General features: G+C 54.0%; 1 protein-coding gene across 1 annotated transcript; it reads right to left on the reverse strand.

The window, feature by feature from the left end:
- Positions 1-15,534: 15,534 nt before the first annotated feature.
- LOC148220700 (olfactory receptor 14J1-like) lies at positions 15,535-16,467 on the reverse strand. The gene has a single exon (XM_088154808.1). The coding sequence runs from the start codon at positions 16,465-16,467 to the stop codon at positions 15,535-15,537; it is 933 nt and encodes a 310-aa protein (XP_088010934.1).
- Positions 16,468-23,306: the final 6,839 nt, after the last annotated feature.

Raw genomic sequence — 23,306 nt, forward strand, 5'->3', positions numbered from 1 at the left:
TCCCTTTTGCAAGGCACACGCAGACCTTGCTGGAAGCTCAGGGTTCGTGAAGAGGCTGCTGCAGTTGGCAACAGGAGCTGCTGTTGAATTTTTCACCTTGCTTAACCCCCCATCCCAAATGCCACCAAGAGGAAGGACAGAAAAAGATTTCCATGGAAGAAGGGAGGACAAAAGCTTGGAAAAGGATGAAAGAAATGCTCTGATGATGATGGTAATAACAAGAAAAAGATTTATTTTTGGCAGCAAATGAACACCTGCTGCCCTCCAGCCCTCCCAGATGGGCAGGTCCAGGGGTGACGTTTCCATGGCATGAGGTGCTGGGAGCCTGGGGAGAGAAACCAGAAAGCCACGGTCAGTCACAGAAGGCTCCTGTCCCCCCTGTCCCACCAGGGCCTGTGCGTGGGCCAGGCTGCTGGCTGGGCCCAGAGCCCAAACCTCCCAACCCATTCTCCCATTTTTAGAGGAGAGCAGCAGGGCAGGCCACGCTCCACCTCTTCTGCTTAAGCACGGCACAGCAACCTCCTCAGCAGCTGCAAGAGCGAGTTTCTCATGTGCCCACTCCCATCTGCCCCTGTGCCATCTGTGCTGTGGAGCTGGGTACCCACCTCTGCAGAGCTGCTGCCAGGAGAGGAGCTGATCCCACACAAGGTCCTCGTCCTTCTTGAGGGGGATGTCCCTGCACACCGTGGCTGCCCCGGGTAGTGTTGGCACTGCCATGGAGTGCGTCCAGTGCCGGCACTTCCCCACCCGGTCTGGGCACCGGGTGCAATCTTCCTGGAAAAAACAAAGAACAATTGCATGAAAGTCAATTCAAAACGAGACCTGGAAACACGGCTATCAATGTTTCACGGGCCTGGGGAGGGTCTGACCGCTCCATGCAAGAATTAAACATCACCACAGGTGGGGAAAAACCCCACCTTTCCTGCCTGTAAGCCCACCCCTTCCTCAAGGGCCTGAAAAGCAGACCAGCTGGGGCATGGCTTTGGAACCCACCTTCCTCTGCTGCCCCCCATCCTCATGGATGGATGCTTTTGTCAGGCAGGCTGCCCCCACCCCAGCCCGCACCAGGCTGGCTGGCAGAAGCCATCGGCGAGGCCAGGAGCCGGCTCCCCTGGCACAACATCCGTGCCCTGTCCCGCCAAAAAGCAGCTGAGCGGGCGGCACAAAGATGAATATTCCCCATTGCCAACGAGCGAGGAACCTCCGGCGCGTGGCCAGGCCGAGCCCTGGCATGCCTGGGAGCACGAGCATCCCCCCGCCCCTGCACCGCCTGGGGACTCATCTTGATTTCGTCGGGGCACAGAGCCTGTCCTGTCCTCCAGGAAGGGGCCGCAGCCAAAGCCCGTGGGCTTTGCCCCGCCAGCGGCCAGCTCGAGGATGGTGCTCTCCGGCTCCGCGTCGTGCTCCAGAAGAACACGCCAGCTGTGCCTCGGCTTGTGGGGACATCACGATGCCATTGAGCTGCAGGGGGATGTTTCCCCTTTTCCAGTCTGTGGAGACTTCACTGCACTGTGCCACCACTTCTCCAATAGGACGGGGAGCCCTGACCTGCTCCCTCCACAACTCGCCGGGGACCCACGGAAGCGTCTCCTCGGCCGCGCTCTCTGCTCCGTGCCACGGCCACAGGGAAACGCTCTGGGGTTTGCTCTGAGCACCATGAAACACGAGCAACTGGCACTTGCTGGGCTCCTGGATCCTACTGTGCAGAGGGATAGATCTCTGCTGTCTCCTGGGCCAGCTGGGGGTCCTGTAGCCAAGAATGCTCAAAAAGGTCTTCCAGGCATGGCCTGTCTGCGGGGTCCATGGATAAACACCACCTGATCAGGTGCTGGCACTCTGCAGAGAGAAACCAGAAACCGCTGGTCACCTCCTGTCCAGGCTCTCCCAGATTCCACAGTGCCCACCCCACACTAGGAGTGCTCGGAGCTGCACCCAAAGCTTCCCATCCATCCTCCCTTATGGAGCAGAACAGTACACATGCCACCTCCTCTGCCTAAACCCAGGAGATCAACCTCCACCCTAGCTGCAAGAGCAGGACCCTTATATGCCAGAGGCCATCTCTCAAGCCCATTCTTGCTCCCATGCCTTGAAGGCATATCCCCACCTTGAGACACCCGGGGTGGCAAGAAGAACTTGCCCTGGACAATGTCCTCAGGGGTTTTGAAAGGAAGGAGCCCGCAGACCAGGTCATAGAGCAGGATGCCCAGGGACAGATGGTGGCTGGTTGGCCATGGTAGCAGCCGAAGAGGATCCACTCTGGCGGGTTGTACTGCGGAGTTCCTATGGGACACGGGCACAGCTCATGAGGCCGATGCTGCTCCCTCCCTCCCAGCCAGCTCTACAACAGCCAGCCCCTGCCCCCGCCAAAAAACAACTTGGCTGCAGCCGGCTGAAGAAGGATTCTCCCTCCCTCCCTCCGTGTTCCCCTGTGGCAGCAAAGGGGAGAACCTTCCCTGCCCAGCTGTGCCCCGGCTTTGGGCTCACCTGCCATGTGGGTGTAGAACGTGTCCTGGAGGATGGTGCCGCAGCCAAAGTCAATGAGCTTCGCCTCGCCCGTGGCCAGGTCAACGAGGATGTTCTCGGCCTTGATGTCGTGGTGCAGGACGCCGCGGCTGGTGCAGTGCCGCACGGCCTGCAGCACCTGGCAGAACAGCCCCCGCGCCACGGGCTCTGGCAGGAACCCCCCGCGTCCAGCAAGTGCCACAGGTCCCGACAGCGCTCCGGACGCTCCATGACCAGCGCGAAGCCGTCGGGCAGCTCAAACCAGTCCAGGAGCCGCACGACGCCGCGGAAGCCAGAGCACGACACCATCCAGAGCAGCACCAGCTCCAGTGGCACCAGGGTGCCGTTTGTGCTGCGGGGGGACCGCGATGCCGTCAGCGGGGCCGATGCTGCGCCGCGCCTTCGGCACCCCCTGCCCGGCGCCACCGCAGCTCGCATTGCCCGGCCCGGGACGCTGCGCGGCCCCCGCTCACTCCACGCTCGCTCCCCTCGCAGTGTCCCGGCTCCCACCCTGCCGGGCCTGGCCTCAGCCCCGCCCGGCACGCCCCGCCGGCTGCTCCCGCTGGCCCCGCTCACTCACCAGCCGTGCCCACTCCCAGATGCGATCCCGGCCCACTCGCTTGATGGCCACCTGCAAGCCAAGACAAGCGGCGGGCTGAGCTTGCCGTCAGTCGATCCTCCCTTCCCCGCTCCGAGCCGGCCCCGTCTCTTACCGGGGCGCCGTCGGCGAGCCGGGTCCCGGCGTAAACGCTGCCGCAGCCGCCCCTCCCCAGCAGCGGGCCCTCCCGGTAGAGCTGCTCCAGGGGAGGCTTCTCCGCCCGTACGGACGGCACCGCGCTCTCGGCATTCTGTCCGGGGCACCCACTCGCGCCGGGCGCTGCTGCTTGTCGAGCCGCCCCGGGCTCCGGCGGCTCGGGGCCGGCGGCCGAGCTGACGGGCGGCGGGGCTCGCACCCGGGAAGCTGCCGGCGACGGGGCGGGAGCCGGGCGGCTGCGGGGCGGCTCCGGGCGGAACCGCGGGAGGGGCCTCGTTCGGGGCCGGGGCCGGGCCAGGGCCCGCGGCAGGCGGAGCCAAAAGGCGATGATGCTCCAGCACCACCACCACCAGCAGAGTGAGGAGCTCCTGCAGAGGCTCTTCAAAAGGCGCCGCAGCCAGTGCGGACAGAGGCGGGCAGGGGCCCGGCTCGCCCATGGGCGCCTTGTGGGGCGCGGCATGAGCCAGGCTGGGAGAGGCGGAGCACGGACAGGACGGGACAGGAGTAGAGGGAGTGTGAAAGGGAGAAGAAGACGGAGAGTGAGTCGGAAGTCGAACGGAAAACCAATCGAGAGAAGCGCTGCTGCTGCCGCTGCTGCCGCTGCTGCGGAGCCTCCGGAGCGAGCCCAGCGGAGGAGCGGCCGCGCGCCCCGAGGAACGAAACAAAGAAGTAAAAAACGAAGCTAATTCGAATTAGAGAAATAACCAAATAAAGCAATGCAGGAATAAAGAAGACTGTCGGCTTGTGGCTTTCTTCTTTGGGTGAGACGAAGCATTTCGTGGGGGAAGAATTGCCTCTTCTTACAGTTTTGCCAGTGTGGACAGGAGCAGAGCATTTAAATTTCAAGCAGAAAAGAGAAATCGTGTCAGTATCATCATCTCTTTTCATTCTCTGTTGAGACAGTTGCAGGCTGCCAAAAGACATCATCTGCAATGTGGAACTTGGTCCCAAGTTTCTTTTTCTGCCAGAGGATGAGGAGGGGAGGCATCCCAGAATCATGGAGTCATGGCATGGTTTGGCTGGGAAGGGACCTGAAAGATCACATCGCTGCAGCCCCCTGCTGTGGCTGGGAACCCCTTGCTCTAGACCGGCTTGTCTGGAGCTCCATCCAGCCTGGCCTCGTACACTGTCAGGGATGGGGCATCCACAGATTGATTCTCTGGGCCACGTGTTCCAGGAAAGTCTTTTTTTCTGAATTCCTCTTTTAAATCTACTCTCTTTCAGTTTGAATCCATACTGTCTTGTGCTGTCTCTGCCTGCCCTTCTAAAAATCCCTGTCCGGCTTTCTTGTAGGTTGCCATCAGGTACTGGAAGGCCACAGTTCAGTAAAGCCTAAGCCTCAGTGTCTTTTCCAGGCTGAAGAAGCCCAGCTGTCTCAGGCTTTCCTTGCAGGAGAGCTGCTCCAGCCCTCGCAGCATCTCGCTGTCCCTCCTGGGCACCTGCTCCAGCGCGTCCCTGTCCTTGCGGGCCGTGCTGGGGAGCCCAGCAGAGCCGGACGCGGCCCTGCAGGTGCAGCGACAGCGGCTGCAGGAGACACGGCCCTGACAGCGGCTGCAGGAGCCGGCAATTGGCGAGTGGCCGCCCGCTCCGCAGAGAGCCGGGGCGCGGGGCACGGCAGGAGTTTTAGGCACGGAACTGGGTTATGGGGTGCTGTGAGCTCGCGGGGGATGGCAGGAGATGAATTCCCAGAAGTGGCTGTAACGGGCATCGATGGGGTTGGGAGCATTCAGGGGATCTGGGGACGTTCTTGGGGGTCCCAAGTGGGCTCTGAGGGGGCACTTAGGGATCCTGGAGGGTCTGGGGGACACGTATGGGCCACTACGTCTTTGTTCTGGGCTTTGATTTTTTTACTGACTATATTCTTTATAGATCACACACTGGTCTCTGCCCAGCCGGGCTGGGCCTTGTCTAGGTGCTCTTTGTCCACTCTTTCTTTTTTCCTTTCACTTATAACAGCTGCATGCTCCCTCTTTTCTTCTTTCCTGTTCCTAAAGACTCTCCATGCCTCATCGACCGGAGTCTCTGAGTCCCTCCCATCCAGTCCCCGTATCTTTTGAAGTTTCCATCTTATGTGCCCCGTAGGTTGCCCCAGGAATAAACTGACTGGCTGCTGTGTCCCTGTGTCAGACCCAGGCTCCAGTGGTGTGTGGCAGCGCATTGCATCCCTTCATCGATTGAGGAATTCCCATGGTGGCTCAGAAGGCCCCTGCTTAATTTCATACAATGCTGACCAATTTATAGTTTTGGGAATGGCCTTTTCCATCCCCTTTACGACCCACTCCTGATAGCTTTCCAACTTTTTAATTCTGCTGATTTGTTTGGGTCCCACTGTGGATTTTGGAGTGGGAAATAATCTTTAACATCCAATTGTTGGATTTTATGATAATCTTCTGTCAAATCCCCTGCTGTTTTTATAAGTAATAGTCTTTCTGTCTTGGTCAGTGCATCCAATAATAATTGCCTATTGTTCCAGTCTGGATTATGTTGTTTTATTATATATCACAGATGGTTAGCCGTGCTAACTGGATCACTGCGGTAATTTTTAGCAATGTTTTCCCATTCCTCCAGGTCGATTGAGGAGAAGGGAGATTTAACCAATACCCTTTCTCCCTCTGGTCCCCCTGCCTCTCACAGAGGTGCCTGGAATATGTGTGTCTGCTGTCTAGTCCGGTGTGCAATTGGAGGGGATGAATGGGCTGGGGCTGATGGTACCTCTGGGTCTGCATCCTCATCCTCATCCCCTTCTTGTCTTATGTGTGGAGACCTGAGCAAATCGTCTGACAGATCTTGTTCCTGGGCCACAGTTTGGTAAACTTGATCAGATTTTGTGCACCTTTGCCCTGTGCTACACTCTGAACAACACTGCTTAAGTTTTCCTCTCTTAGTCTTATTCTCCTTCTCTAAGGCCAATACCAGAGGGTCAGATGGAGCCCAGAGCCCACAATCCCTCTGCCATTCAGGCAGAGAGAAAAACATATCTGCATATGCTACCTTTGTCCACTTCCTTTCTCTCCTGAGAAACAGCAATATTTCCAATGTGCAACAATACAGCCTAATGGACTGGCCTTAGGGATTTCTTTACTTTGTCCTGTTCCCATTATCTTCTCCTTTTTGTCTTGTCTTGTTTTCACCCAAACTTTTCCTCATACAGTTTTACTGTTCTTTCCCAGTTTTCTTCCCACACACAACCCAATTCACAGGCACCCAGTCTCACTTTTCACACACGCTAGCTTCAGAATTTTAGATTCAACATTGACTTGATGAGGATAGTTTTCCAATTTACACTTGGGGCATACGCCCGGCTGGTTACTAGAGCAACAATACCAATATATTTCACAATCTCCACACTGTAATAAAACCCACTCCAAATGCCAACCCCTTGATCCTCTGAAGGCTCTAAATCTCCCACAAAGACAAGCTATTCTGTTCACCTCCTCTGGAATACCCAGAGTCTCTACTGCAGGTTGTTCCCAGGGCAGGGCTCCCAATTTCCCTGCAGAGGTACCGTATATCCCACCTAGACAGACCCGTTTGTTCCCTTTGTCTATCCAGTGAATTATTGGAACAACAAATTTCCTGGGATCAAGTCCAGACCACTGCTGAGGAGACACTCCTTCAATCTGTCTGTACACGGTTAAAACAAATGCTAACCACTCTGTGTTCAAGCACAACACTCCTCTGTTCACACTTGCACTCCCCCACACTGGCCCCAGTCGCTTCTCTTTTCTCCGGCCGCCTCAGTCGCCCGAGGTCGGAAACGCGGATAGAGCTCCGCACTCGCTCCGTACCAGAGGTACATCTCACCCCCTCACTCACTGACACACTCAACGACCCAACGTGTCTGGACTTGGCAGTCACACAAAAAGCAGCAAAAACAAGGGTTCACTCGACTCACCCCCAGAGTCACTAGCGGGCTGCTCTATCAGCTCAGTGAGACCCCTCCGTCGGCCGCGCCATCGGCCAGGATCGATCCCTCTCCTTCTGTCTCTGCCCCCCCGGCCGGCTGCTTGCAAGCCCACCGGGACTGTGCTGAGTGTCAGACGTCTCTGTACGACTCACCAGCAGCCCTGTTATAGATATTTAATACAGACCGTTTTATCCACACTGCCAGCAGGTCGTTGTCTGTCTCATGGAATGCAGGAGATCATCCTGAGGGAGTGGAAACTCATGGAACCAAGTGCCCACTGTTTTACAGCAGGGCCTCGTGGAATGCTGGAGACCATTGTGCTGCAAAGGAAATGCAGGGCACAAAGGCTCCACTGTGACTCAGCAGGGCCTCATGGAATCCAAGAGACCTTTGTGATGGAATGGAAACACATGGAACCAAGGCTCTGTTGTGACAAACCTAGGCCTGATGGAACCAAGGAGACCACTGTGGTGCAATGGAATCTCAAGGAACCAAGGGTCAATTGTCAGCGCATCAGGTTCTCATAAAGCTAAGGAGAACATTGTGACACAGTAGAATCTCATGGAACCAAGGTCCCATTGTGACAAAGCGCAGCCTGATGGAAACCTGGTGCCACTGGGACATCTCCAGCCTTGGAGGAAGCAAGTGTCCATTGTGACACAGCCTAGTGAATCCCAGGAGAGCCCAGTGAGGCCATCAAATCTTGGGGATCCAAGTTTCAATTTTAAACACAGTGGAGCCTCATGGAACCCAGGAGAGCATTGTAACTCCATGGAGTCACATGGAGGATAATGTCCACTGTTTCATGTTGCAGCCTCTTGGAGCACTGGAAACCATTCTGACACCATGAAAAACTGTGGGAAAAGAGGCTCTCTAGGGACACAGCAGGGCTTCATGGAATGCAAGAGACCATTGTGATGGAGTGGAAACTCATGGAATCAAGTGTCCACTGTTTCATGGTGCGACCTCATGGAACCAAGGAAACCATTGTAGTCCAATTGAATCTCAAAGAAACAAGGGTCAGTTGTCAACTTATTACTGATAAGTAAACCTTTCCAAAAGGAAGGCCTTGTAAAATCATGGCTCAAGCCTGTCACTTTGGCTAAGTAGAAAAGGACTGTGGGAAAGAGACTCAGCTGAATTAGGGATAGAAAAACGTTTCATAATCATTGCATGTTCACGTTGTTGTATGTGGTGTTTGATTGAATTACGTTTGTTATGTGTTAAAACTATGTAACTGATAATGGGCTAAATGCTTTAAAAGGTTAAAAGTTGCCTGGTTTTTGCAATAAAGCGTTTCTCCTTTGCAGCTGCCTGGGGACTCTGCATAACTACAGACCTTCACCCTCATCAGCCCATTGACCAAGTGGGGCCTCATGGCACACAGGTGCCACTGGGACATTGCCAGGCCTAGTGGGAACAAGGCTCCATTATTGTACAGCAGGGCCTCAGGGCACCCAGGAGAGCACTGTGACACAATGGGATCTCATGGAAGCAAGTGTCCATTGTGACACAGCAGTGCCTCAGGGCACCCAGGAGAGCACTGTGACACAATGGGACCTCATGGAAGCAAGTGTCCATTGTGACACAGCAGGGCCTCAGGGCACCCAGGAGAGCACTGTGACACAAGGCAGTCTGGGGAACACAAGTGTCACCTACAAACACAGTGGGGCCTCATAGAAGCCAGGTGCCACTTGGATACTGCCAGGGCACGTGGAACTCAGTGTCCATTGTGACACAGCACAGCCTCATGGACATGGACACAGCAGACCATTGGGACAACCTGGAACCTCACGGATCCAAGGCTCTACATTGACAACGTGGAGCCTCATGGGACACAGGTGCCTCTGGGACACTGCCAGCTCTTGTGGGATCCAGTGTCCATTGTGACACAGCACAGCCTCATGGAAACATGGGGACCATGGTGACACAATGGAATCTCATGGAAGCAAGTGTCAATTGTGAACACGGCACAGCCTCATGGAACCCAGGGCAAGTGGGACCGTGCCATGGCTCATGGAAACAAGGGGCCATTGTGACACAGCAGGGCCTCTTGGAACCCAGGAGAACATTGTGAGCAATGGAATCTGATGGAGCCAAGTGTCAATTGTCAAAACAGAGAGACCTCATGGAACCCAAGTGACCATTATGACTCCATGGAATCTCATGGAACAAACTGTCAGGTGTAACACAGCAGGGTGTCATGGAACACAGGTGCCATTGGGACATTTCCAAGGCTCATGCAAGCATCCACTGTGGCAGAGCCAAGAGTAATGGAACACAGGAGAACATTGTTACCCAATGGAATCTCATGGAACCAAGTGTCCACTGTTTCACAGTGCAGCCTTATGGAGTGGTGGAGACCATTGTGTTGCAATGGAATATCCTTAGACTGTTGTGACAAACCTGGGCTTTATGAAACCAAGGAGACCACTGTGATGCAATTGAATCTCAAGGAACCAAGGGTCAATTGTGAAAACATCAGGTTCTCAGGAAAATAAGGAGAACATTGTGACACAGTGGAATCTTGTGGAACCAAGTCTTTATTCTGACTGTGGGGCCGAGTAGGAGACAGGTGCCATGGGGACATTGTCAGCTCTTGTGGGATCCAGTGTCCATTGAGACACAGGGCAGGTCATGGAAATACAAGGAGTGTTCTGAGGCAATGAAACCAAGGTCAATTCTGACAGAGAGAGGTCACATGGAACACAAGGGCCACGGAAATATTGCCAGGCCTAGTAGAAACAAGACACCACTGTGGCAGAAAAAGGCCTCATGTGATCTAGGAGAGCACTGTGAAACAATGGAATCTCATGGAAGCAAGTGTCCATTGTGACATGGCAGGGCCTCATGGAACCCCCTGGGACATTGCCAAGGCTTGTGCAAGCAAGGCTCCACTGTGACAAAGGACATCCTCATGGCACCCAGGAGACCATTGTGGCACAATGGATTCTCATGGAACCAAGAATCCATTGGGACAAACCGTGGCCTGATGGAAACCTGGTGCCACTGGGACATCTCCAGCCTTGGAGGAAGCAAGTGTCCATTGTGACACAGCACAGCCTCGTGAATCACAGGAGAGCACAGTGACACCTTGGAATCTTGGGGAACCAAGTGTCAATTGTAAACACAGCGGGGACTCATGGACGCCAGGAGAACATTGTGACCCAATAGAATCTCATGGAACCAAGTCTGAATTGTTGCAAAGAGGGACCTCATGGAAACCACTGTGACACCGTGGAAACACTTGGAAGCAAATGTCCACTGTTTCATGTTGCACAAATGAACAAGTTAGAGCTCTGGAGACCATTGCGACACAATGGAAACATGTGGAACAAAGGGTCCCTAGTGACACTGCAGGGCCTCATGGAATGCAAGAGACCACTCTGATGGAATAGAAATGCATGGATTCAAGTGTCCACTGTTTCACATTGCGACCTCATGGAACCAAGGAGACCATTGTGGTACAATGGAATCTCAAGGAAACACGAGTTTATTGTCAACCTATTACTGATGACTAAAACTCCATGTTGGATTCCTGAGCTGTGGACCCACTCAAAACAGGCTCCTCCATAAGGTTCAGCCAGGGGGTTTTGTCACCCTGGCCTTGGTTCAAATCTTGCAGCCCCAGCCATGGTGGCCCAGCCCCTGTGCAGGCCCAGCCCAGGACAGGAGCATTGCGGGTGGGAACGGCCCCTCTGCCGTGGTGCCCACAACAGCCCTGGGGCTCTGTGCCCCATGGCCTCCCTGCTGGGCAGCCTCTGCCAGCTCCTGCACAGCCCGTGGCACCTGTGGGCCTGCACTGACAGCCCTGCCCTGGGCTCTGCCGGGCTCTGGGCCAGCACAGAGGCCAGGCAGGGCTGGCCATGGCCAGGAACAGGCCCTGAGCTCTGCAGGAGGATGGAGCTGGGCCACAGCCAAACTCAGCCCAGGGCAAACCTGGGCTCAGCAGCCAGGGCTGGCAAGGGCTGGGGACAGAGGCTGGCGGTGACAAATGTCCTGGACCCCCTCCCTGCTCTGTGCATGCCACCAAGGGCACAGAGCAGCCTCCTCTCTGGGCCACTTGCCTGTTTGCAATGCCTTCCCCAGGCGCTGGCCCTGCCCCACAAGGCCTGGGCTGAGTCGTGCCCCTGCCCGCTCAGCCAGGCTGAGATGGACACTGCTGCTTTCTCTGGCAGGCTCTCTCAGGCCAGCCCAGCTCCCTGCAAGCTGTGCCAGCTGCCCTGAGCTCTGTGCAGCACCAAGGGCCTCTCCCCAGCACAGCCCAGCGGGCTCTGGCCCCACAGCTCTGCTCAGGCCAGGGGGCTCTGGGCAGTGGCCCCACGGCCTCAGCCCCTGCCAAAGGCACAGCAGCAGCTGCAGCTCAGAGAGGACTCAGCCCCAGCCATGGGGGAAGGTGCTTGGCCAAGGCAAAAGGAGGCTCCCTGGGTGCCCTGCTCCCCTCTCCCTGAGCTCCTGAGAGCTCTGCAGCCCCTCCTGCCATCCCATCTGCCCAGGCCAGCACAACAGCCCTGGCCTTGGGGCCCTCCAGAGCTGCTCCTGCTCCAGGCCCCATCCCAGAGCTGGGGCAGCCAGAAAGCTGTGCCCATTTCTGTTTATCCCTGCTCTGATGAGGATGGTTCCTCAGATACTTGGAGGTTGCTGATGAATTTTCCTACTCCAGAGGCTTCTTCTTTCTTGAGCTCTTCAGTTCACAAATTCAGTGACAAAGACAAACTTTTGTTCAAAACACCCAAACAAGAAAAGTCCCTGGGAATAATTTACGTTATCAATTCTTCTGTGGTTAATTAGACAGATTTCAGAAGTGTATTCCAAGTGACTATACTATATTGAAAACAGTGCAGAGAGAACAGTTTGTCCTGTAAAGATTTCTTTTCCTGTTTCTAGATGGATATATACAATGTCCCAATTATATTGACCCTCAGAAGCCGTCTAATGCAGTTTGTATAGATATGAAAATCAAGACCCGTCATGGCTGACAATCAATCACACTTTGTCCTCACCCCCTCCCCAGCATTTCCCTCATCCAAAAACTGTGACTCCTATGGATCAGGAATGGTGTGGCCAGCAGGAGCAGGGCAGTGACTCTTCTCCTGTGCTCAGCACTGGTTGGGCAGCACCTCGAATGCTGTGTCCAGTTCTGGGCCCCCAATTTAGGAAGGACATGGAGGGGCTGGAGCGTGTCCAGAGATGGACAACAAGGTTGGTGAGGGGTCTGGAACACAAATCCTGTGAGGAGTGCCTGAGGGAGCTGGAGTTGTTTATCCTGGAGGAGGCTCCGGCAAGACCCCATCACTCCCTAAAACTCCCTGACAGGAGGGTGCAGCCAGGTGGATGTTGGGGTCTATTCCCAGAGAAGAGTGAAAGGATAAGAGGACACAGCCTTAAAGCTGCACCAAGGGGATGTTTAGGCTGGACATTAGGAAATTAGGAAAAAGGGTGGTTGGGCATTGGAATGGGCTGCCCAGGGAGGTGGGTGAGTCACCATCCCTGGAAGTGTTTCAGGATAGACTGGATGTAGCACTGAGTGCCATGGTCTGTGTGACAAGATGGTGTTGGGTCACAGGTTGGACTTGATGCTCTCTAAGGTCTTTTCCAGCCTGGGTGATTCTGTGATGATTGTGACACTGCAGGGCCCTGGGGCAGCAAGGGGCCATTGTGACACTGCAGGGCCCTGGGGAACCAAGGGGCCATTGTGACACTGTGGGGCCTCATGGGACTGAAAGGACCATAGTGACACTGTGTACGACATGGCACCACAGAGCCAAGGGGCCACTGTGACACTGTGGGGCCACATGGAAGCAAGGAGTCCATTGTGAGAGTCTGGGTCCTGGTGGAACCACAGAGGCCATTGTGACACTGCAGGGCCCATGGAACCAAGGGGCCAGTGTTGATCCTCAGGGACTCCTGGAATGAAGGAAACATGTTTGACACCATGGTGACCCTTGGGACCAAGAGTCCATTGTGACACTGGAACCAAGGAGAGCATTACTGCACTGTGAGACCTCATGGAACCAAGGATCCATTGTGACACTGCAGGGCCCAAGGATCCATGGGACTTTGTGACACCCTGGGGTCCCATGGAACCAAAGAGACATTGTGACACTGGGAGGCCTCATGGAATCATGGAGACTATTGTAACTATCCAGGAGCTCAAGGAACCATGGTGACATGAAGTTGGCAGGCATAGTGGATGTTCTGGAGGGTTGGAGGGCTCTGCACAGGGACCTGGACAGGCTGGATCCAGGACCCAAATCCAACAAGGTGAGGTTTAACAAGACCAAGTGCTGGGCCCTGCAATTTGGCTACAACAAGCCCTGCAGTGCTACAGGCTGGGGACAGAGTGGCTGGACAGCAGCCAGGCAGAAAGGGACCTGGGGGCACTGATGGACAGCAGGCTGGACATGAGCCAGCAGTGTGCCCAGGTGGCCAAGAAGGACAATGGCTCCTGGCCTGGATCAGGAATGGTGTGGCCAGCAGGAGCAGGGCAGTGATTCTTCCCCTGTATTCAGTAGTGGTTGGGCAGAGCCTCGAGTGTTGTGGCTGGTTCCAGGTCCCCCAATTTAGGAAGGACATGGAGGGTCTGGAGAGTGTCCAGAGAAGGGCACCAAGGCTGGTGAGGGGTCTGGAGCACAAGTCCTGTGAGGAGTGGCTGAGGTTGCTGGGGATGTTTATCCTGGAAAAGAGGAGGCTCCGGGAGACAAGGTGGTGTCAGGCCACAGGTTGGACTTGATGATCTCCAGGATCTTTTCCAGCCTTGCTGATTCTGTGATTCTCTGAAACCACCCTTGGAGCAGGTGCAGGATGAGCCCTGGGCCTCCTCTTCACAAGGTCCAGCAGCCCAGGTCCCTCAGCTTCTCCACACAGGCCCCAAAGCCCATCCTGCCAGTTTTGCAGAGCCTCTCCAGCCCCTCCTCATTGCCCAGAACAGAGAGCCCCACACCCAGACACAGCAGCCCAGATGTGCCCCCCTGGCCTGTGGTGCCTCTGGCAAGGGAGCAGCACGAGGCACTGCAGGACCCTGCAGACAATTCCTGAAGCACTTGGAGGATGATCCTGCTCCCCACGGGATGTTCCCATGGTGCCAACTGAGGAACTGAAATGGGGAGTGGGGCCAGAGAGGAAAGGAAAACAGGGATGGACTGTTTGCAGAGGAGGTGATAGGATGAGCAAGAGGAAGAAATCTGCACAAAGAAAGAGTAAAGAAAGCAAAGGTGAAGCAAAGGAAATGTTCAGGGCAGTTTGGGGATGGCTGCCAGGCAGCCCTGCCTCTGAGCAACAACATCTGCATTAGGACAGGAAACTCACAGCTCATGGGAACAAACTTTCTGGCTGACTTCAGAGGCCACAACAAACCCGAGTGGTTTCCCTGCCATCCCCCAGCCCTTGCTGGCCCCAGGGGCTGATGGCATTTGTGCTCACTCAGCTCCATGTCCCCACAGCAGCACCATGGGGGTGCTGACCCTGCTGTGTGCAATGCAAACAGGGGCTCCTGAGCCAGTGCTGCCGTGTGTGTGCCTGCAAGGATGCGGCTCCTGTGTGAGCTGGGGGAGAGGCCAGGGCTGCAGAGGGGGGATGTTGTTGGCAGGTGCATGAGGATGCTCTGGGATGCCGCCCTGGGGTGTCCAGTGCAGTGGGGATGGATCAGCCCCTGCTCTGCTGCTCCTTGCCAGGGTGTCCCACTTGCAGGGACCTTGCAGAGCACCAGCCATGCTGTTTGCCCCCAGCCTGCCCACGGCCAGCCTGGGGCTGCTCCCGGGGCTTTTCTGTGCTCAGCATTGGGCTGGCCAAGTGTTGTGGAGAGAGCCTGGCCAAGGAGCCTGGAGCCCCCAGGCCCTGCCCTGAGGCGTCAGCGCTGCCCCAGCAGTGCCCATGGCCTGTCCCTGCTGCAGCCCCGGCACTGCCACCCCCAGGGCTGTGCCTGGCCCCGAGAGCACTCAGGCCCTGCAGCAACACGAGGGCCAGGAGGGCAGTGGGGCAGTGGCACGGGAGCAGCACTGGCAACACCAAGTGCTGCTGCTGCTGCTGGGCACAGCTGCTGTGCCAGCACTGATCTGCCCCAGCTCTGCACACAGACATTGCTGCTGCAGCTCCAGAGAAGGGAACAAAAAGGGCATCTCTGGATAAAACTTTGCTGTAAGATTCTTTAGTTCATTTAATGCCATAGAGGGTACAGCTCCTCATTGACACTGTGGGTCACAGTAAAGGTGGAAAAATTTTAAATTAAATATGGCACAAGCAATGGCAGTTCTTTGTGGAATATATTGAAAAACTAAAACAAAGAAAAAGAAAGAACAAACCAACAACCAAACCAACAAGAATAATCAAATATGACTTCGATTACAAGTGATTGCATAAATTGGCCAGCAGTTTAATGTTCCTGAAAACATCCAGTCATCAGTGTCCACACTGCAGCCTTGAGCTCCTGGTTCCTGAGGCTGTAGATGAGAGGGTTCAGGGCTGGAGGAACCACTGAGTACAGAACTGACAGGGACAAATCCAGGGACGGGGAGGAGATGGATGGGGGCTTCAGGTTCGCAAACACTGCAGTGCTGAGGAACAGGGAGAGCACAGCCAGGTGAGGGAGGCAGGTGGAAAAGGCTTTGTGCCGTCCCTGCTCTGAGGGGATCCTCAGCACAGCCCTGAAGATCTTCACATAGGAGAAAACAATGAACACAAAACAACCGAGTCCTAAACAGGCAGTAACAGCAAGAAGCCCAAGTTCCCTGTGGCTAGAGTGTGAGCAGGAGAGTTTGAGGATCTGGGGGATTTCACAGAAGAACTGACCCAGGACATTGCCCTTGCACAAGGGCAGGGAAAATGTATTGGTTGTGTGCAGCAGAGCACTGAGAAAGGCACTGGCCCAGGCAGCTGCTGCCATGTGGGCACAAGCTCTGCTGCCCAGGAGGGTCCCGTAGTGCAGGGGTTTGCAGATGGACACGTAGCGGTCGTAGCACATGATGGTCAGGAGGAAATACTCTGCTCCAAGGAAGAACAGAAAGAAAAAGAGCTGAGCTGCACATCCTGAGTAGGAGATGTGTCTGGTGTCCCAGAGGGAATTGTGCATGGCTTTGGGGACAGTGGTGCAGATGAAGCCCAGGTCGCTGAGGGCCAAGTTGAGCAGGAAGAAGAACATGGGGGTGTGCAGGTGGTGGCCACAGGCTACGGCGCTGATGATGAGGCCGTTGGCCAGGAGGGCAGCCAGGGAGATGGCCAGGAAGAGGCAGAAGTGCAGGAGCTGCAGCTGCCGCGAGTCTGCCAATGCCAGCAGGAGGAAGTGGCTGATGGAGCTGCTGTTGGACATTTGCTGGGTCTCGGCATGGGGATCTGTAAGAAGAGTAATCATGGAATAGTTCAGTTTGGAGAGGACTTGAAATATCCCAGCCCAGCTTGGTGGCACTTTCCCCCACTGCCTGCCCAGGGCTCTGCTGCCTGGAGCTGTCCCTGCCAGCAGCTGCTTCCCAGTGCCCAGGGCTGGGCCCTGCCAGTGCTGCCAGAGACCAGCCCAGCCCTGGGGGCTCAGCTCTGCCCTGCAGATCCCTCCCAGCACAGGACACTGCCCAGGGCCAGCTCTTCCTCTGCAGTCTCTGTTGGCAACGTCACAGCAACCCTGAGGAGGCTGGAAACGTCACACTAATGCTGCATGTAAGGGACCTTTTGCTGATCTCTGTGACTGACTGCTTTATTAAGATCTGAGAAATAAATTTCTTATTTCTCCCTACCTGAACTTAGAGATAAATATCTATATGCAATTTCCCATCTAGGCAACCCAGAGCAGTAGGCTAAAGAAGCAGAATTTTCCTTTTTATGTAGCTCCTGAAATGCTGTGCTCCCTATATAATCTACTTGGAAATGTTCTGGAGTTAAATGTCATGCTGGGAGCAGTCCTGAACAATGCAGCATCCTCAACACACAAGGACAACACTTCCAAGCATTACCAGCTGTCTCCTTCCACCCAGACCTTGTCCCCCAGTGCTGGGAGCAGCTGCCAGGGCTGGCTGAGAGCTGTCCCTGGCAGGCAGCAGAGTCCCTGCCCCAGCACAGCGCCCTGGGCTGCAGGACCCTGCTCTGCACGACAGCCCTGGGCACCCCTGGCTGCTCTACACAAGAGATCATCAGAGAATGTACTCACAGAGTCTGCAGGCATTGGGATGTTCCAGCTTTAGGAGATCACTGCAGGAGCTGCAGCTGCATTGTCCTGCAGCCAGAGGCTTCCTGTGTCAAGGGCTGGGAGTGATTCTGCCCCAGGCACTTCTGAGCATCTTCCCAGCCCTGACTGATTGAAGCTCTCTGTGCCTCTGTGCTGTGCCTGGGGTGGCTGCAGGCAGTGCCCCAGCCCTGCTGGGCTGGGAGAAGAGCTGCTCATCAAGACAAATGTGTTTTTGAAGCTCTTCTTGGTTTCCAGGAGCACCTTCTGTGCCAGGAGCCCAGCCCAGCTCATCAGCACAGACACAGCACAAGGACTTTAATGACCCTCTTGGGGTTTGTGCTGAGGCCCTGAACATCAGTCCCTGAGAGGGAGCTGAAGAAACCTCTCAAGAACTCCAAGTCAGAATCAAACTCCAAAATTTCCTAAAGTTTTAATGGGCCCCACTGAGGGATATGACTGAGAAAGTGTCCCCAGGTTCGTTAGAGCAGGAAATTGGAGGCAGAGATGACAGGTGGGGACAAAGAGAAGCCAAGTCTTGGTGCCCTGGGGCACAGCAGGGTCTGTGCCACCAAGGGCTGGGAGGAGACACCTTGTCCTGAGCCACTGGGGCCTCCTGGCACAGCCCCAGCAAGGCTGGGCACTGGCACCCCTTGTCCTGCCCTCAGCATCCCCCCACATGCCAGTGGCCTCAGGGATCTGCTGGGACGAGTCCCTGGGGAGCCTTGGTCAGGAATGGCCCTGGGGGGCTCCTTCATGCTCCCAGGGACTGCAGGATTTTCAGAGGACTTTGGGTTTTGCTTTTGCCTTGGAGTCTCTGAGAGCTTTGTGCAATCATGGCCTCCAATTATCAGCTTTAATTAGTCTCTTGAGAGGCTTTGTCAGTAACAACACTCAGTGGGGCTCATTAATGCTTCAAGGTTCTTCAGTTTTTTAAGGTACTTTCCTTTTCCTTTCTTCTCTGAGTCTTTGAGAGAGTTTTGGGCAATCATGGCCTCCAATTCTCTCCTCCAAGGAGTCCATGTGGAGCCTGTGTTGGACCCATTAATGCTTTGAGACACTTTGGGTTTTTCTTCTGACTTGGACTCCTGGAAAGATTTGTATAATCTCCTCGCAGGCCCTGATGTTCAAGGGCTCAGCACCAAAGACACCAGGGAGTTCATTGGGATCAAGCAAGTCCTGACAAACCATGGCTCTGCCTTCATTTCCCTCTGGTCTAGGGCAGTTAATGAAAAATGTTTCCTACTATAGTTATGGAGAAATACTTCAAACAGCTTCTAGGAGATATTTAGTAATATTCTAGTGGGTATATTTTATTACATTTCTGTTTAGAGCAGATGTGATTGCAGCATTCTGTGATTGATATTGATCCAGGGTCTCTCCTCAGGAGGTCTGACCTGCTCAGAGAAGCTGTGTCTTGAGGTGTGACCTAGTTTGAACAACCTTGCTGCACATTGCCCAACCCCATCCTGTCTGTCCTCACTCACCTGGGACCTGCTTTGCTTGGAGAGCTAGCTGTACACAGCCAAAGAGGATATTTTCCTTTTCTAATTTTTTTTTAATAATCTAAAGCTCTTTAATTTCCCCATTGAAAATAGACACCTTTCTTTAGTGTGTGCCAGCCCAAGGAGGTTTCTCTTCCCCAGGGCAGAGATATTCAAGGAATCTTAGAGATCTTTGGAGTCCTTGGTTCCACAAAGCATTGCTGTGTCACCATGGACTCTTGGTTCTGTGAGGTTCTGTAATGGCACAATGGATGTTTGGTTCCATGGGGACCCACAGTGTCACAGTGGTCTCCTTTTTCCTGTGGCACCCAGCAGCAAACCCCACTGCCAGGGCCAAATGCCTGGGAAGAAGGAGGAGGGGATATTTGGAGTGATGGTTTTTGTCTTCCCAGGGCACAGTGACGTGGGGTGGGGCCCTGCTGTCCTGGAGATGGCTGAACACCGGCCTGCCCATGGCAGGGCTGAGAGACAACAACCTCTGTGCATGGAACTACAACAGCAGAGAGGTTGTCACAATCCACTATTAATACAGAGTGGGGGGCGTGATGGTTCGTTTGATCTCAGAGGTGCAAACAGGCAAATAGCAAGGGACAAAATCAGTTTATTCAACAACAGCAATGCATTTTTATTAAATGCCAACAACTCAGTTGCGATAGAGGGGAGAGATACAGGAAACAAAGTATAGAGAGAGAAAAAGAAGGGGATGGGAAAATAGCTACCAACAGACGAGATGGATGTCCCCATGGACCAGCCAATGGACGAGTCTTCATCCATGGGGAGATCTCAAGGGTCTGCTCCAGAGGGTTGCTCTTTTATAGTCCTTCTCCAAAGCAAGTGGCCTCTGGCCAAGAGGTGGGGAGATTTATGGACCATTGTGTGGTGCTGCAGGAGACAAGTGCCATTGGGCAGTACATGCAGTCTCCAGTTGGTACAACACAATCTCTGGTTGGTGCCATGACAGCACAGTCCAGTGAACACAATACACCAGCACACAGTCACCTGACAAGCATCCATCGTGGCCAGGCCAGGAAACCATTGTCCAGAGTCAGCCTGGGTGGGGGTCCTCAAGGTCTCCTTGCAACGGTTGAGAGGCAAAATCGAGGGAAACTTCAGACCAACCCTTACACAGGTCAGGCTGAAGGGTGGGCTTAAAAGACTGTCACCAGCACAGGAAATATCAATGTGAGAGGAAAGATGTTTACTAATGTCTTTACAAATCATTTGGTGGGTGAAGGGATGGGTGTTAAGGTCTCTGAAATTGGTCATAGCATTTCTACTGACTTTGGGCAGCAGGTTTGTTACCGGGCCCAACCAGCTTGGCTCCTGACACAGACAAGGGTTTTCACTGGTTTATACTGATTTTTACCCATTTTCCTTGTTTGTAGAGGTCCATACTGTTTTTTTCTTGTCTATACTGGTTTGTACTGGTTACTACTGGTTTGCATTACACAGTTGGTTACTGTTTTTTACTGGTTTTTGCCACTTATACTGGTCCATACTGCTCCATACTGGTCCTTACTGGTCTGTACTCGTTTATACAGGTGTCAGGGTGCCATCAGAGCTGTCGTTCATGGGGCAGTGCCTGGGGGTGAACCCCAAATCCTACGGGGTGTGGCACCACCAGGGCTGGGTGCTTGGCCGCGCTGCAGCGCCCCCTGCTGGCCGGGAGGACCTGGCACTGTGCGAGCACCTCCTGGTGGCCAACCCTGCAACTGCGAGTGGGTTGTACTGGTTTGTACTGGTTTGTGCTGGGATGGGGTGCTGGGGTGTTACTGGTTTGTACTGGGTTATACTGAGAAAGGGAGCAGGGGTGTGTGAGTGCCCCCTGCTGGGGGGGAGGACCTGGTGGCCAACTCTGAGTTATACTGGGTATACTGGTTTATATTGGGATGGGGTGCTGAGGGTCACTGGGTTGTAATGGTTTATACTGGGTTATACAGGGATATTCTGGATTTTACTGGGTTAAACTGGGGTGTACTGGGTTATACCAGGACGGGGCCTGGGGATGCTTGGCACTCCACTGGGAGCAACTTCCGGGGATGCTGGCCTTACTGATTTATACTGGGATGGGGCTTGGGACCTACTGGGAGTGACTTCAGGTTGTGCTGGCCTTACTGGTTTATACTGGTAGCTGCTGCCATGGACTCAGGGGCTCAGGGGTGGCTCCCAGTGCTTACTGGTTTATACTGGTGCCCTCCCAGTATAAACCTGGGAGCCCCAGGACCACACTAGGAGCCCCTAGACTACACTGGGAATGGGTTTGGGTGCATGAGGCCTTACTGGTTTATACTGGGAGCTGCTGCCATCAGCCTCAGGAGCTTGGGGGTGGCTCTCAGTGCTTACTGGTTTATACTGGTGCCTTCTCAGTCCACACCTGAGAACACCAGTGGGTGCTGACAGCCAGGCAGAACCCCAAGTTTGAGCTGGCCTATGTGGGATCTTTCTGGGCCGTGACTTCTCCAACTTCTCGGCCTGGCACCACCGCCTGGGGCTGCCAGTGCCTGCCAGGAGCTCCAGCAATGGAGAGGTGAGGATACTGCCCTCTGAAAAGCTGAAGGAAGGTGAAGGATTCCCCAGAAAAATTCCCACAATTCTGTTGGATCCCCAAAATTTTCCAGCCCCTCCCTCACCTAAACTGGGAGCTGGTGGGTTCTGTTGGGTTGAATGGGTGACCTGGTGTTCCTAAATCTCTCTTGACTTCTATGGGTAAGTCTGGTGCCCTAAATCCCTGTTGATTTTAATGGGTAGACCTGAACTTCCACACACCTGGATATTCAGATATTTGGGTGCCCCCTTTGCCACCCCAGAGCTGGAGCTGGTGCAGAACGCCGCTTTCACTGACTCCAGAGTCCAAAGTGCCTGGGTGTACCTGCACTGCATGCTCTCCCGAGGTAACTTGGGGATCCCTCCCACCCCTAGGGCCCACACCTGGAGTTTTGGGGTGCCCCCTGAATGTTGGGGTGCCCCTTGACAGCCTCCCAGCTGCTGAGGGTCATCTGTGTCCAGGTTGACCAGGAGGATGCAATAGTGGTCATCATCTTCTCTCATGGCCAGTCAGGACACTTGGGTGCCCCAAGCATCACCTGGGTACACCTGGGTATACCTGGGTATTCCCAAAAATCTCCTGGATCCCCCCAGAAATCACCTGGGTACACTGGGGTGTCCCCAGATATCACTTGGATATCCCCAGAAATCACCTGGGTATACCTGGGTACCCCTAAAATATCCTGGATCACCCCAAAAATCACCTGGGTACACCTGGGTACCCCTTGGACACCTGGATCCAAACCCAAAACCCATGTGATTCCCAAAAACCAGTGTCCCTAAATCCTCATTGCTTTGACTGGGTAGACCTGGTGTCCCTGAATACCCATTGACTTCAATGGGGTACACCTGGTGTCCTGTTGATCCCTAATTATATACACTAATCTTTACCAGTGGTCCCAGTTATGCCCCAGTGCTCCCAGTATCCCCAATGCCCCCCCCCCCTTATCTGCTCCCAGGAATAGCTCCTAGTTTGACTAATTTGCCCTCCCATTTCTCCCAGTGCTCCCAGTTTGCCCGTTTCCTCCTTTCTAGTGCTTCCAGTTCCCCCTCAGTAGTTCCAGTTCCTCTCCCTTAGCCCTTCCCAGTGCTCCCAGCTTAACCAGTAGCCCTTCCTGATCAAGCCCTATCAATGGGTAGACCTGGGGTCCCTAAATCCACAAAAGACTTCCATAGGTTAGACCTGGTGTCCCTCAGTTCCCATTGACTTCAAGGGATAGACCTGATGTCGCAAAATGTTTGGTTGTAAAAATGCCAATTTTGGGTTCAGAATTCCCAGATTTTGAGCTGAAAATGGAGATTTTTGGGCTTACCTGGAGGCACAGCCCCAGCACAGGCCCCAGGTGTGGGATCAGGGATTCAGAACCGGCTTCCAGGAATTCATCCAGGACTTCCAGAGCATCAGCACCATGATACTGGAGTGGAAATTCCTGGAATTCAGCCCATTTCCCCCAAATTTCCCCACTTTAGAACCAAATTTCCACAAAATCCACATTGACTTTAATGGAAAGACCTGGTGTCCCCATATCCCCTTTGATTTTAATGGGTAATCCTGATGTCCAAAAAATCCCTATTGGGAGATTAATATTATGAGGGATGGGGAATCTTAGAGACATTGTAAAAGAGGGTTTATTGCTTTATTGCATCCGTCTCATAGAAGGCTGTGACACTAAAAGTGTTACATCCAATGCCATAATATCAGAACCTGCTGCATTCTTAGTTACAATGCCTTATGTTAGTTCTTTAGCCAATTAAATACTTCTATGAAATTTGCAAGTGTCTTTTCATACCAATCATTAATTGCTTTGCTTCCCATGGCTTTGCTGCATTGCGTCATTTTTCAGCCAATCATATAACACTTCACAAACTTACATTGACACATCTTAAGTTTCTAACTAAATTATAAATAACAGTTTTTATTACTAAATTTTAAAATCTTTTACTATC

This window comes from Sturnus vulgaris, chromosome 32 (assembly GCF_052056855.1).
Source record: "Sturnus vulgaris isolate bStuVul1 chromosome 32, bStuVul1.hap1, whole genome shotgun sequence".
Classification (NCBI taxonomy): Eukaryota; Metazoa; Chordata; class Aves; order Passeriformes; family Sturnidae; genus Sturnus; species Sturnus vulgaris.

Coding starts and splice junctions, on each gene's coding strand:
- LOC148220700 (XM_088154808.1), bottom strand. CDS start 16,467: ATGTCCAACAGCAGCTCCATCAGCCACTTCCTCCTGCTGGCATTGGCA.